A 16,054-nucleotide genomic window follows, 5' to 3' on the forward strand; every position below is an offset into this window, starting at 1 on the left:
CTTCCTCGAAACGAACGGATCCCTCGACCACTCGCAGTCCGGATTTCGGGCCAACCACAGCACCGAGACCGCCCTGATCGCAGCCACCGACGACATCAGAACCCTGATCGACAACGGGGAAACAGCGGCCCTCATCCTCCCGGACCTCTCCGCAGCGTTCGACACAGTCTGCCACCGAACCCTAGTGAAACGCCTCAGCAACATCGGAATCCGAGAGAAAGCGCTGGAATGGATCATCTCGTTCCTCACCGGAAGAACCCAGAGAGTCCGCCTCCCTCCGTTCAGATCCGAGGCCACCGAAGTAATCTGCGGCGTACCACAAGGATCTTCTCTCAGCCCGACCCTCCAACGTCTACATGAGCCCCCTCGCAGCCATCGCACGCCAACACAACCTCAACATCATCTCCTACGCCGACGACACCCAGCTGATCGTCTCCCTCACCAACGATCCCACCACCGCCAGAGCCAACCTACACGAAGGGATGAAAGACGTCGCCGACTGGATGAGAAACAGCCGTCTTAAACTGAACTCAGACAAGACGGAAGTCCTCATCCTGGGATCATCACCCTCCGCCTGGGACGACTCCTGGTGGCCCCCGGCCTGGGCACCGCCCCCAAACCTACAGACCACGCACGCAACCTGGGCTTCATCCTGGACTCCTCCCTGTCAATGACCAGACAAGTCAACGCCGTTTCTTCCTCGTGCTTCAACACCCTGCGCATGCTCCGTAAGATCTTCAGATGGATCCCCACTGAAACCAGGAAGACCATCACCCAGGCACTTGTCACCAGCCGACTGGACTACGGGAACGCCCTCTACGCCGGAACTACAGCCAAACTCCAGAGAAGACTCCAACGAATACAGAACGACTCATCCTGGACATCCCCCGACACAGCCACATCACCGGACACCTGAGAGAACTGCACTGGCTCCCCGTCAGCAAGAGAATCACGTTCAGACTCCTCACCCACGCACACAAGGCCCTACACGACCTGGGACCCAAGTACCTCAACGACCGAATGACCTTCTACACGCCCACGCGCCAGCTACGATCTACCAGCCACGCACTCGCCACCGTACCTCGCATCCTCAGAACCACCACCGGAGGAAGATCCTTCTCCTACCTGGCAGCCAAGACCTGGAACTCCCTCCCCACTCACCTTCGACGTACCCAAGACCATCTCTCCTTCAGGAAGCAACTCAAGACCTGGCTGTTCGAACAGTAACACACCCCTTTCCCCCAGCGCCCTGAGACCCTCCCGGGTGAGCAGCGCGCTATATAAATGCCGTGATTGATTGATTGATTGAGCAAATGTGAGGCCCGAATGTGATGGGCTGGCGGTAGTGGTGCTGATGTAATAAACACTTATTTGATCTGCTATGGTTTTTTACTTGCATACACTTTCTTTTGGAATGTGACAACTTTGGTCAAAAGCTTATCAATAGAGTACGATGGTTTCACCATCGTTCAATGTGCCCATCAGAAACAGTGAAATAGTGTGCAATCGTGCTAGGTATAGAGTACCTAGAAGCCTATTCCACAGAGCAGGTATACTGCTCTTACTGCCTTCCACATACGTAAACCCAGATCAGTTGACTGGGGGTGAGTGTTTGATTTGCTCAAACGCTCCGTCCATCATCCCCTTTTGTATCGCTTTGTTTGCCCTAAGTGTGGCAGGGTATGCTCAGACGTGAGTCCCTTGCTCACTTGGCCACTGGATTCAAGATAGCCTGGCTGATGAGGATTATGAATCCGAAACCGGTCCCAGGATGCTTGTTTCCGGTCCATGGAAGACATGGCTTGGCAGTTCGGGCTGGACTGTTCCCATGAGACACAGGGTCAGACTGATTTGCATATGGCCATGTTTGAACTGGGGTGGCTGAGTGGGCTAAAGAATGGTGATGGATTAAACCCAGATCAGTTGACTGGGGGTGAGTGTTTGATTTGCTCAAACGCTCCGTCCATCATCCCCTTTTGTATCGCGTTCCACATACGTACATACATACAAAGCAGCAGATACCAAGTCTGTAGACCACAGGTAAGCTATATACACTTTTGCGTCTGCCACACGGCAGGAAAGCTCAGTCACAGAGCTCCTCTCAAACAGATTCCCGGTGCAACCAGAGCAGAGCAAGAACTTTACGTCTTAGGGCCAGATTAAGATCGTGCTGGGAAAGTCCTCTGTACAACTCGGATCCGGAGGGCTTTCCGAGCGAATCGTGCTCTGGGAGTCCGAACGAGCACGTACGATGCAGCCGTATGCTTACGGACTTGGTTCCCTCGACTCCCATTGAACTCTATGGGAGCTTGTGTACAGACACGTACACAGGTTCCCACAACAGAAAAGGGGTGGGGAAAACCCTGCACCCGTGCCCGCCACACTGTGCATGCCTGGATCGGGGCACCCATGGGCACACCCCCGTGACAGATTCGGAAGGACCCGGGTGAAGGGGGGCCTTCTACGGCCCCCTGAATTACGAAACCAACAGCCGTTTCGTCCGGAATCGGTCCCTAGTGTTTTCAGGGTGTACAGAAGGAGCAATGACACTACGGCCAGTGATGGCCTACTACTCAGAGTTTTATGTAAAACACAAAGACTACCAAACATCAAACGTAACCAATGATTTACAATGGAATGCAGCAATAGGCATTCTAGTACCAGATGGGTGGCTTTGTACATACAATGACTTAAACCTGGGAAGGCCAAAAACAATCATTGAGTTAACCGATCTTCTACTTATAAAAGCGTACAACATACTTTGTGACATTCCAGTAGGCGGAAGAACAATCCAACCTAATTCCTTTAAAAATCACACGTCTGTAATTTACTTTGGGTACGCAGCATTGCCAGTGCTGTTGTGGAGTAAGTGTAGAGCTTAACAAGAAGATTGGGGGGGGATCATTGCAGCGAAGAGATTGATGGAAATCAGAGCTGCACTCCTTCCCAGCAGCTGTGAGCTTCACACATGGACCCTTTGGTTGCCTTCTGTCAACCAATGCTAATAGGGAGAAATAAAACGATGTATTTAGACCCCGATCTCTGAACTGGGGTGAATGTATGACATTGTTCTGCATTCTGTCCGTCAATTGTTCTTTTTGCATTCGTCACCACGAGTGGGACGGGTATGCCTAGACCTGGGTCCTGTGCTCTCCATGCCACTGGAATCAAGCTATCCTGGCTGATGAGGGGAAAAAACCCAAACCGGCCCCAGGATGCTACTTTCCAGTCCAGGGAGGACCTGGGCTGGCAGTGCGGCCTGGAATGTTCCCATTGGGCGCAGGATCAAGACTGATTTGAATGTGGCTGGGTTTAAACTGGAACAGCACAAGAACTAAAAAATGATGGATTTAGGCCCAGGTCTCTGTACTAGGGTGAATGTATGAGATTGTACAACATTCGGTCCATCAATTGTTCTTTTTGGAGTTGATGGAACCCCACATATTTTCATACTTCTCAATGTGACCAATCCCTTTCAAGTTTTGGAAGATTGCAGAGTTTGACCTCATAAAAAGGTCATCAATTATCATGGTCATCTTCGTGCATTCCCACCTGCATATTGAGTTTGAAAGGTTGCATCCGCAATCTGAGTTGCTTAAAGAGGAATTAAATAGCTTCTCAATTGATGTTGTGGCTTTCAGTGTTGAAGGGATGGGCTGGTACCCATCCTCATTGAGAAGGGCGGCATTAGTCAAGAAACCTTTCCTTCCTACTGTTAGTGCAATCATGTCACTAACCCGATTAAACTGGGGAAATGTCATAATTTGCTAAGTGTGACGCATCCGATGCGTGCGAAGACTTAGCAGCCAGTCTGAGAAAAGGGCCCCCAGTGAAAGTGGCTGTTTTTCCCCGAAACTCCTCTGGCACAAACAGCTCCCTCTTGGTGGGAAGGCAGGCCAGCCACATGACGGGGAGCCTGCATGTGCTCCATTCCCTGAACTGTGGACCTCAAACAGGACAGCAGTTCCTCTGCTTTCAAGTTGGACGGCAGGTGTATACAAGGTGTTACTAGACGACCCTCTAAATCCCAGACGACATCAAGAACAAAGCAAGTAAGTCCCTGGACTTGGTGGGAAAAGAAAATCTTGATAGTAGCTAGGGTGATAATGGGAGATGAACCCCAATATAGACAACAAGCAGAAAAGATATAATAGAGATTAAAGATTTGCGTACCAAGAGTGGAACATAACTCTCAGTCATATAAAACCCATATGAAGTAACACACCACAGGTATCATGAGAGCCGAAGACCCAGTAATAACATTCATCTAGCTAGGGTGCCCCACAAAGGCATACGGACCCAGATTCTTTTTTCCCCACATGTAATGGTGAAGTACAGGGGTCAGAGGATGCTGGCAGACGTAGCGTATCTTACAATGGAGCACAACTCTAATCTGAATCTTTGGAGTTTCTAAAGAAATAAAGAAGAGTCAAACTCTTACTTTATACGTCGGATATGTCTCTTAAAGTTGGCAAATAAACAACTGCAAGGAATTGCAAAATGAACTCCCCCTCAAGACAGTAAGAGTTGTTTTAGAATCTCAAGCAGAGATATACTACGACATGAGCAGAAACAAGGGGCTGGGCATATTGAGGCTTGAGGCCGCACTCAATCTACATCTTGCTGTGGGAGTAGGAATCACCGCTTGAGAGCTCATTCCTGAGAGGAATGTGAAGACAGTTGCTAGAAGTTGACCTGGAGAGAGGAAAAGGAGTATTCTCTTGCTATTATACCACTAGTGAGCACTACCACGTTTACAGTGTATGTTTCCAATGCAAGATTTTATGGTTGGTAAAACGTTTGTGCAGTTAGATGTTCTCACTAAACTCTTGAACAATCTGCTGATGTCGTCACTTATTTGCAGAGAAAGCAAATGTGCGGTCTGTTTCACACACAAACAAAAACTAAAATTAATCAGCTTGCAACAGCTAAAAACCAATACAACAAAACGTATAAATGTAAGAGATGCACCACGTGTCACAAGATCCAACACAGAGTGTTAGAACACTCATATGGTGCATGTGCACATTGAATACACAGAGGGCACTCAACTCGATTTCAAAGTCTCTTCACTCACTGAAATCCATGACGGGCCAGGGTTCTGGACAGAAAACAATCCTGGATGGCAATGCATCATTTTAAGCTCATTCCCAAAAGACAGTTTCTTCTCAACAAAGTCATCATCCACGCCTGTCGAAGAATGGCTATGTTCTGCTAACATCCCAAACTACTAATTTACTATCTCCGAATACATAAAATCCATAGGCTTCACGTCAGACATTCCTTAATCATATTAAAATGGCATCAAGAAATGCAATTTACCAAATTCAAATGATCCCACGGATGAAAGTCTTCCCACCCGCCCAAGATTTTAAAGCAGTTGGTACCATCCAGACTGAACTACGAAAGCCTAGCTGGGATTCCCAAGACACACCTTTCCCGGTAGCCCTGATGGAAGCTCGCTGCATGCTGCTGCTCGCCCGTTTCCAGGGCTGACCGCTTTGATTGCATCACTTCTATTTTGCCCTCCCAAGTTGGATGTCTGCTGAAGCGAGATCCATGTTCCCCAAGCTCTGTGGTGACTCAACAACTGAGGAATACTCACTCCCAACTACTTGAAATCTCAGCCTCAGGGCAAGAAAAAATAAAATGTGACCTGGAACCAGTCATTACCAGGATGTGCTCCAGGCCTTTAAAAAACAACTTGAAGACTTCCTCTTTAATCAATTATTACCAAGCTAGATTGGACGGAGGCTCTGAAGCATGATGACTGCTTGTGAATATGTCTTTAAAGTAGTCGCTTCATCCCTCAGACTGAAGATGCTACGGACGGACTTCTAGCGACAGTAATGATAGGGAGGCCCAATGAACGTTCTTTCTGGACAGAGATGGGAGTGATGATCGTCTCCCACCACTTCCCCGTGGACTAAAGATTGCTCTGCTTGAATGCAGTCAGAATGTAACTTTTAGGTTTTGGTCCACACTATGGTTACAGAGTGCATGTTCCTCAGTACCTGCACCTCCTGACATATTCCTTGCAATCTACTCAAGTCTGAGGACGTGCCTTACGACAAGCTACTAGTCTACTCTGCAGTCTTTCGCTCTGCATGGCGCGCATCCCTGGTCTGTCATTCTGAATTTGTGGACGTTTTGCTGCGTTATGTAAAGCTCTTGGATGCTGTAGGACCTACTATGCACCATATAAAACTGTGTAAATAAAAGTAACTGTGAAACCGGTCTGGTTCTGTAGACCGGACTCCAAGGAAGTGTTCAATCGCTTGAACCAATTGTATGTACTTTGAACACAAATCATAAATCTATAAACAACCCTAAAAATGACAAAGGGACTGCATTTTACCTTTCAGGGTGATGAGGGGGTGTTATTGGAGAAGTCAGCCTCTACCTTTAAATACTTGGCCCTCCAAAGCACAGCCCGGCCCTACCAAGCACAGCCAGATTTCCCCTTCTGAGAGTTTATTATTTATTTTCAACAGCAAGGCTGTGGGATGCTTGGGGGATCACTTACCACAAGATCTCCAGGTTTCAACTTCTCTGCATCAACCAGTCCAATCACTGGTAGAAAATAGGTCTGGAAAATTAAAAAAAGATAATTAGAAACAGCAAAGAACTGGACCAGAGCCCCAAGACTCCCACACATCCGGCCATGCTCTCTGTGCTGTGTAGAGTCCAGGGTACCTTATCGTGCCCCCCCCTTCCACTCAACGCCCTGCCTGACCCTCAAGTAATGGTGGACAGTCCCAAGCTGGTTCACAGCACAGAAGCTGTAGCTCAGGGTTAAGGTGCACCAGTAGAGCTGTGAAATCGTACAGGTGCAGGTCAGGGTCCGGGTGCACCAAGAGGTGATCAACGAGTCACTGACACGAACAGTCCTAGGACTGCTGCAGTGAAAGTCATCCAAGGTGACAACCCTACCCAGACTGCAGCTCCCAGGTCTGCTGCTCAGCATTAGGCCACAGATGTGTCCCCTTCAACATGCAGTCATTACAACACAAATACTGCACAAGACAATTTCAAGTGCTTTACCATGCAGTTAAGTTATTTAGTAAATGACAGACGTGTGTGCGTGCATGTGTATAATTAATTTCTGAGATGGACATATGTACCTGTAAGTCCATATATAGTCTTTATTGCAAAAGATTCTCATTATTCAAAGATTTCCATAAAGGTACATAACTTCTGCAGCCAAATCTATGCGTGTTTCGCGAGTTGCTCGCTTCTTCAAGGCTTCCAATAATACGCATCAAATTAATCATTACATTTTTCAAATTCTTTTAAACATGACATGATCATCTGAAATATGCTCTGCTGTCTCTTCTAGGCTGTAGCCTGATCAATATGATTTATATGAAACCTTCTATAAAGTTCTCTTCATCAGCTCCACAGAGAGCACAGCCTAATTCGGAATTAAAATGATAATTCTTTTCTCACATTTCAAAGCTACTAATTGTATATATGGGAATAACTATTTAAATGTACTCGTGGTGCTGTCTTGCAGGCAATGCATTATGGGTAGGGTGGATTTACCAGATCTGCGGCAGGGTGAAGTGCAATATGTGACTAAAAGAGGTCCCGTGGGATCTCTTTTGGCCACAGATAGTACTGCACCCTGTAGCATGGCTCGGTAAAAAACATTGGCATTTTTAATGGCATTTACTCAAACTTTGAATGAATGCTCGCTTAGGCCTCCATCCATATGAAGTTAGTAAGTTGAGTAACAAGAACATCTACTATTTATAACGCTTAGAAGACGTACCAGCATGGTATGAAAGGGTAAATACATAAATAGAAGTACTAGTGAGGTACAAAGACAGAGCTGTACAACACCTCGTCCCTAGCCGAACACCAGCTGCAAGTCAGCGACTAGGCTGTTTTGGTGAAGGCTCCGGCACTGCAGTAGGATGTTCCCTGGAGTCAGGGAGGAGGGTCTTGTGGTGGGGTGGTCTAAAGAGCACTAGGGGCACTGAAGGCTTCAGACCCCAGACTATCCTAAAAGCATCAGTCAAACAGATTTTGGTAGTGATGGATACTATTAAACTGGTCACACTGGTGCACAGAATCTTGTACTAGCATGCACGCTGGCGATCAGGGATGATGATATTTGAAACATGTATAATGATTACCAGTGCACTGGTGCATAATCTTGCACCAGCCTGCACTCTGGAGGCCAGAGATAATGGTTATTTGTAATATGTGTGATGGTTACCAGTGCAGCGAGGCACTTAAGGTTACGGTCAGACACGTGCCTGCTGTCGGACAAAATGATGTGCAGAGGTTCCACGGGTCAGCAACGAGGGATCGAATATGTGTGATGGTTACCGGTGCACCGAGAAGCACTGAAGGTAGGTTCCTATCCGACATGCGCCTGCTGTCAGTCAAAATGATGTGCAGAGGTTCCACGGGTCAACAATGAGGGATCGCAGTGCTGGTCTGTTGATAGTATTTGGAGATTGTACACTACAATAAAGAGCACCACAGTCATGACCTCCAGGGCACCGCCTCACCTGACGGGTGGATGTTTTGATAACAGCACACTTTCCCTTCCGCTGAGAGTCCAGGTCGATGTTTGCGCCGTCCTCCTCCTGGTCATTGGGGTCAACATCGAGCAGCTGCAGAACAAGTAAAACCAAGCTGATGAAAACAGCCAAGAGTAGAGAAGCCAACTACCCCCGCCCAACATACACCTAATCGATAAGATGGCTACTGGCAGAGAGCAATCCCAAGCACCCAGAGCAACAAGAAACCTCTCAGATGTAAGAGTATGTGCTATACAATGAGGTACATTGTAGACAACACCATCTGGGTATCACACACAGAAGGACCCACATTCAAGTTAGAGCCTCTGGACAATCTATCGATGGGTCATAAATAGCCAACCAGCAGCCCATACTTAACATACGCAGTATGATCCAGGGAGGGGAGGATCCTCCAGGGCAGAGACTGAGCCAACAGACTCTGGAGAAAGGTCAAGCTATGTAAATACCCAATTCCACCCCCAACAACACTACCACCTAGTCAACAGAGGGGCTAGAGATCATCACAGAGATGTCGACCCTCAACCAAACAGTCTGGATAATCCGCAGCGGAAATTAACCCACCACCCTGGGGCCACTCCATTGATACCACACAGAGTGATCCGAACTCCACAACCCAACACCACTTAATGAGTCAAAGAGGAGCTGCTACTTGAGATTCCAACCCACAGCTAACACCAACTGTCCGATGCATGGAGTGGCTACGTACCACCCATACAAAGGGCAGCAAACACCTCCAGAGGGACCCGCAGCCAACTAACAATAAGGGGAACCATCAAAACATTGGCCAAGAGCAACACTCGAACATTAGATAACTTACTTGGTGACAACTTTAAATAAGAAAATAAGGCTCTCTCAAAATAATTCCCAGTATCTAAGAGTCGCGATCTGAAGGGCAACCTTCAGTGACCGTGATGAGTCAGCCTCTCCTTCACCAACCCCCTGAACAAGGGATACATGGGAACATCCCAAACCAACAGCCCCATTGTAAACTAAAGAAGGGTGGGAACAACTTCCGCTCTGGAAAGTTACCCCAACTCCCTGAGACACTCCCAGAAGTTCCTCTGAGCACAGTGCCTGGAAACCATGTCCTGTGCAGGCTGGGAGGCGCTCGTCAAGAGCAGTCTCCCTGGCCGCACACAGGGAACTTGTGTAATGAGTCTTCCAGTCACTCATGAAAGGTTGACTGCCTTAAAGAGCTCAGAAGAGAAGAGGACAACTGCTGGTAGAAAGTGTTAATCTCCAGCAAAAGCAGAGAAGGAGCCCATCAACAGTCCTGGGAACGCGGGTCACAAGACAGACATTCAAGCACTCCTGTCCAAAAAGTCATCTCGATCGGTTGAAAATGAACAATTAGATTCATAAGCAAACAGACAAACTAACCAAAGTAACAATTTACTTCCTGCATGACATTAGAAACAAATGTGGACTTAGAGTATAGTCCAGGAATATATAAATCATTTTGTCCATTAATATCCGATTACACGTGCTGCAAAAGGTACACCTTACATCACTAAAGGGTCATGTTTCACAATGACATCATGCAGTTTCGAGTCAGGGAGTCCGCTCACCTATCCAGGTTTGAAGCTACCACGATGCATACCACCAGTTTAGGCTGGTCTGCTCAGTCAATTACGTCTTCACTAAGAAATAAACAACATATGCTTCTCTCTGGATGTCTAGATTTTCCTGACACCCCCCACCACAAACTCCAGTCACACTGAGCACAGACAGACCTCTATGACGTTGGAGACCAGGTACGGCAGGGTTTTGTTCACTTTGATCTTCTCGCTGTTCTCTTTGATTTTGTCTTTCATGGCCTGTAACTCATGCGTCACACGGAGCACCTCACTCTTCATGATCTGGAAAAAAGCAAAGTGGAGAGATCCGTGTCACTGAGGAACACAAACAAACCGCACTTTAAGCATGGGGGAATCAAGCCCAGGAGCAGGGAAACAACTGATTTATAATAAGATGCCAACACGCCAATGTTTGTGGGACATCAGAGTGCCTACTTCAAAGAGCCTTTGTGCAGGACACAGTGCTCTGCCTGTTGCTTAATCTTGGGCAAGCATGCAGTCTCAGAGAAGTAAACCACCCAGGTAAGCGAAAGGGCATGCATAGTACATTGGTTATGTGCATCCACCTTGATTTCACTGTCCAACCGGCATGCATACAATCTCAAAGAAGTAAACCACCCATGTAAGCTAAAGGACACATCAACCTGTTCGCGCCACTCACCTTGATTTCACTGTCCAACAGGCGTGTACGTTGAATAATTTCTTCTGTTGACATTTTGAGAACTTCTTCACCAACGCCATCTTGCTGTTAAAGGAAAAGAATGCTCATGTGAAACCTCTGATCAGGAAAAGAGGGGTGGAGAGATAAAAGCTATAGTAGGGGCAATATAGCCTAAAACAATTCCACACTAATGTCAGAAAGAAAAGTGAGCAAAATACAGTCAATGTCCACACCCTAGCTCTACAACCTTGTCCAATGCAGCCTGTTTTCCTATCAGTTTCATCCTAAGACACCAGCCATCCTGCACCCCCCCACCTCTCTCAATATACCATGTGCTGATTGACCTCCTAGAGCAGGTTTCATCCTATAACACCAGTCATCCTGCACCTCTCTCGAGATCCCAGCTCTACCTTGTGCAGAATGAGCTCCTAGAGCAGGTCCCATCCTATAACACCGGTCATCCTCAATCTTTCCTCGTACATCTCTCGAGATCCCAGCACATACTTGTGGAGACGTAACTCCTAGAACAGAATCTAGATGGAGATGCCCAGTGTGGTACATAAACAGACACCTTAAAGTAAGGTCGAATACAAAAAAAGTACAAGCATTGGCATAGCCAATAGGTCTCGCTTTTGGGACCTTAGAAGTATTTAGTTCTGCAGCAAAATATCCTTGGTGCAACAACATCAACCGTTGCATAGCTAAACACTTAAAAGGTCTCAAAGGCGAGACCTATTGGCTATGCCTACATGCTATGCATGCAAAAGAATGCACCCAAACAGCCAACAGACACAACTGTGATAATGAAATACTCCAGTCACTTTACACAAGAGGAGTTTGAGAATACTGTCAAATAAGTGGATGAAGGCTCCACAGCAAAAGAAGCTAACATCTGAAGGATGATCGTCCAAAGCACGATAAGAACTAATAGAATACGTTTGACATGTACAGCACAAACACCATACATGTCACACCAAAAAACTTCATTCCATACCCATTGACAACATACATATTTTTCAAATGGATAAAATAGCATTTCCAAAACCAGGCAACAAAAAAAATATCTGCACTTTTTAGGTTAAGTTCCACCTGACATTTTTGAACATTGGATGAGCCACAATACAGAAATCACCCATTTTTTTTCCATTTAAGTTCTCGCAGTGTAAAAGGAGTCTGCAGTCTTTTTCCCTCTTTGGGAAATCTGACACTTCAAATGAGAAATGGAACAGGAGGGTACTTTGCTACTTTCGGTGGATATATTAGGTTGCGTGTGCCATTTAAAGTAAATTTTCTCTTTCCATTTTAAATTATTTTTGTATTGTAGACTTGTTGCCGAAAAAGAGAGGGGATGAAACGCCTCTAATTCACGAATCGAAAGGAGCTTTAATTACATCTCACGGCGAGTGAATTTAGAATGAGGAAGATACTGTGAAGATAGATTAGTGTTCCTATTCAATAATGACGGCTTTAAAGATAAATATGAATGATGAGCGAACTGAATGCCTTTGCAGGCCACGAAACAATATATAACAAGGCACAAGGTCATTAGTAAGAGGAAAAGTGAACACGATAACAAAATAACGAGGTGTACGTGAAAGAAGAGGGATACATGAACGCAGTCCCCCTCCCAACTCCTCTCACAATGCCCGTGTGCCCTGGCAAGTATCCACTGTACGCTCACACAACAGCAGCCTTTGAAATTAGGAAGGTACTCCGTATGCTTAGTACACAATGCTTCCTACAATGGAGACAGCGGAATGATGATTTCACATATAAAACAAGATAAGAAGTTAAAAATGAAAGTGCCGTTAACCGGCCATGCTCTCAGTGCAGTCACACACGAAGGAGCGCGGTATGTTAAGTATCTTAAGTCGCGTTGGGAGGGAAGTTAATAAAACAAGCAGCTCAACAGGAGTGGTGGGGGCGGGCACAGGTATGCATCTGCCGCCCTGCGCGCCCCTGCTCCAGTGGGAAAGACAAGAAGAGCGCGAGTGGTGCGCGTACACTGCAAGGAATGCAGATACCACCCTGCGTGCTGCTGCTCGCTCCCGCAAGGAAAATGCTGTGGGAGTGACCAGTAAACAAAGGGGTGGGACATGCGCCGGCCTTTGGACATTTGCGTCCTTTCATTATTGAAAGCCACACGCAAAGGCCAATTAAATGTATGGGAGTTTCTAGATCCACACAGGAAGTTTTGGAGTGCTCACAAGAAGCCTCCCATAGAGAAGCGCATGCGTGCTGCGCTAGGCTTGACCTAATAAGCCAGGAGAGGTTGTGCAGCCAGGTCACAATGCACAAGTCAACATTGACATCCACGAGAGGATTCCTCCAGGGGCTTGAATACGGTCGAAGACAGTGGCTGGGGTGCACAAGACATTAGGTACTGGGGGACATGGAGCAGGGCACCAATAAGTAACACATCAATGTGTTGAGTACTTTGAACTCCTCAGCATTCCAATGTGGTGCGCCAGAGACACTACGATCACTGGGGCAAGAGGCCTCCCTATAAAAGTTCATACAAAGCAGCAGAGCACAGTAGAATCTTCAGAATTCAAGGTTCCCTCAATCCTAACCTTGACACGCATTAGAGGTCTGTTTTACTGTGTCAGCTGTGCATGCTGCAAGCCACACCAGTTACTGAACTCACTCTGGCTGAAGTGGTGGAAGAAATGCAGCCTAGTAGGAGCCCAGGCAATCTCCCTACAGAGATCTTAGTTCAGATGCGGAATCAAGCTGAGTAGGAGTGAAGTCCAGGGGTAATCTTCCTGATGAGACCTTGTAGGTCACATGCTGGAGAAAACTGTTCAGATGTTTAGTCGATACGCAAATTTGTTAAATCTAATGGAGCTGTTATCAGCCAGTTCTTCTGTGGATCACAGCCTGGTCATTATCAGCAACAGGGAAGGTGAGAGTTTTTCAGGGAAAAAGAGCTATAAGTTTATTTTTTTCAGACAGTGTTGAAATAAGACAATGGAGAACACAGATTCTAAGAATATCCCCAGGGTCACTACTTTCTCTGAAGTTGTTGGGGATGTTCCAGGACTTCGAGGTCCATATGAAAGAAAGTTCACGTTCATGTGTCAACGTTTTTGGTGAAAGTAAGGTCAACCACATGCCCAGCAGTATCCACAGAGCAGGTGACATTATGGTAGAAGTCTAGAACTTCCATATTTTCAGTAAAGTCATCCCCAGGCAAGGTTTGCGGGGGAAAAGACATTAAAGAAATCAACTGAGGAATGTTAAGTTTTACTAACTATGGGGGAGGAGGGCGGTAAACCGCCTGCAATGATAGATGAGTTGTTGATGTCGTCATGGGCTGAAATGTATTTAAATTGACAGCAAACTGCGAGCGACTGCTCCAGCAGATTAATCCGGTTGTTTAGACAATCGCTTCTCACCTCTCTTCACCTACTTCTGTTGCTGATTTGGTCTTCTTTGATGGAACAGTTGTTAACAATGAAAGTGGAGGGGTTGTCAAACCAGGTCTCCGAGATGGAAGACATGCCGTTTGATTTCACTCTGGAGCCCACTGCGTTTAGAGACGACTTTACAGCGCCATTGGAGTCAGCTTTCTGTCATCGCCAAGGTGTGCATTTTCTGGAACACGGTCTACCATGCATTCAGATCAACAATGAAGAAGGGAAGTTCCATTTTAGCTGCTCTGCTTTTGGGCTGATGTACACATCAGTGAGAGGGTTTCAGGGTCTGATTTTAGGGCGGCGCATTCAAGGTTGTCCTTTGTGTTCTTTGATACGGTCATTGAAGGGAAACCATGAACATGCTGCGGATCTGCAGTTCAGGGCCAGATGATGGACCTCCATGGCTGTTGTCGTGTCAATACATGATGTCCTGCAGCTATGGATCTTACACAGGTAGGGAAGCACAGGTCTTGAAAAAGCCAGCTGTAGTAGGGGGGTGTATGGGTGAGTGAACAACATGTCCGAGGTACAGACCTATTGATGAGCATTTCCAGAGTATAGCAAAGAAGGGATTCAGGGCTGTCTCCATCTTAAAGGAGTACGTTGAAGAGAATAGTCGAGGTAGTTCGTTTTCTCATAAAAATTACAACAACAACAAACAAACAAAATCAGAAAACAATTCACCACTAGAGATTTGAAACAAATTCAAAAACGGGAATTTAATTGCCATAGGTAACACCAGAATTAAATGCGATTGTCAATCAAAGCATTAATGGGCTGCAATGCATTCGTTCCAAAACATTGGTAGCATGAAGGATTCACAGGGCTCTCAGTGTGAGAAGGAAGGAAGATGGGGCAATGGTAGTGAATTGGCGAGTGAGGGACAGGGTAAAGGAGTTGTGACAAAGACACAATTACAATTATATACAAGATGACCTTTCCAGTCTATTACAGGTCTGTTTGTTCACATATATACACATTGCTCATAGGTAAGTTTTTAATTGAATTATTCCATTCTATGAGCTCATAGGTGTTTGGGTAAAACGGTCTACGTTTTGACCCCAGCAAGATGGAGGGTGAGAGGTGTCCTCACGTCAGGGTCTTCGTCAGGACAGGTTCTAGAGGTGAGCACTTGTGTATGGAAGTACGGGCAACGGATGGTTCCAAATGGGCTCTCGAAGGGCTCCTGAAAATTTCTGCAGCATATCTTGCATACAGGGTAGTCATTCTCCAGATGCAAAAATGGAGTGAATCCAGATCAGGGTTTCCTCAACGTGGCCCGTCAGCTCGAATAATCTTAAAGGAGCATCAGACAAAGGCAGCCTTTTGGCGCAGGCAGTACTGAACCCTCCACCAACAGCGATGTGTGCATACTGGCCAGAGACGTCCTCCCCAAATCCAGAATGGAAATTAAAGGCAGCTCAGGTGAATCTTCACTTGGTAGATCATCTTTTTATTAGTGTCTCATTCATTCATCTTGTGGAGTCATCCAGTAACCCTAGATTTATGCATACCGATACCTGCAACTGGAGTAGTGAATGCTTTAATACGCTTTGTATTTTTTAAAAGACACTGTTCATATCAATCCATTCAGAAAACTGTTTAATTCAGAAATCAATTGGAAACTAGGGAGTCAGAGCGGCATTCTATATAGCATCCACCTAAGCAAGGAGAGCAACTGTACGAAGCCAGCTTTAATGACAGATGGTTCCATACCCCATTCTTCTTGTTCATATTGTGTTTTTCTCTTAATGCTCTGAAGTCTTTAACACAACGTTAAATAAAACTGCTACTCCACCACTCACACTTTTACTCCCAAGTCTGAGCCTCACAAACATAACA

At 46.3% G+C, this 16,054-nt stretch overlaps 1 protein-coding gene across 1 annotated transcript in view; it reads right to left on the bottom strand.

The window, feature by feature from the left end:
* The window catches only part of PSMC3 (proteasome 26S subunit, ATPase 3), a 109,306-nt gene that overhangs the window by 83,636 nt on the left and 9,616 nt on the right, over window positions 1-16,054 (bottom strand). Inside the window, exons 2-5 of the mRNA XM_078684495.1 lie at window positions 10,794-10,877; window positions 10,289-10,414; window positions 8,523-8,627; window positions 6,527-6,589 (exon numbers count right to left, since the gene is read on the bottom strand). Coding sequence (XP_078540621.1) covers window positions 6,527-6,589; window positions 8,523-8,627; window positions 10,289-10,414; window positions 10,794-10,877 — 378 coding nt within the window. The remainder of the gene's footprint in view (window positions 1-6,526; window positions 6,590-8,522; window positions 8,628-10,288; window positions 10,415-10,793; window positions 10,878-16,054) is intronic.

The sequence above is a fragment of the Lissotriton helveticus genome, chromosome 3_2 (genome assembly GCF_964261635.1).
Source record: "Lissotriton helveticus chromosome 3_2, aLisHel1.1, whole genome shotgun sequence".
NCBI classification, from domain to species: domain Eukaryota; kingdom Metazoa; phylum Chordata; class Amphibia; order Caudata; family Salamandridae; genus Lissotriton; species Lissotriton helveticus.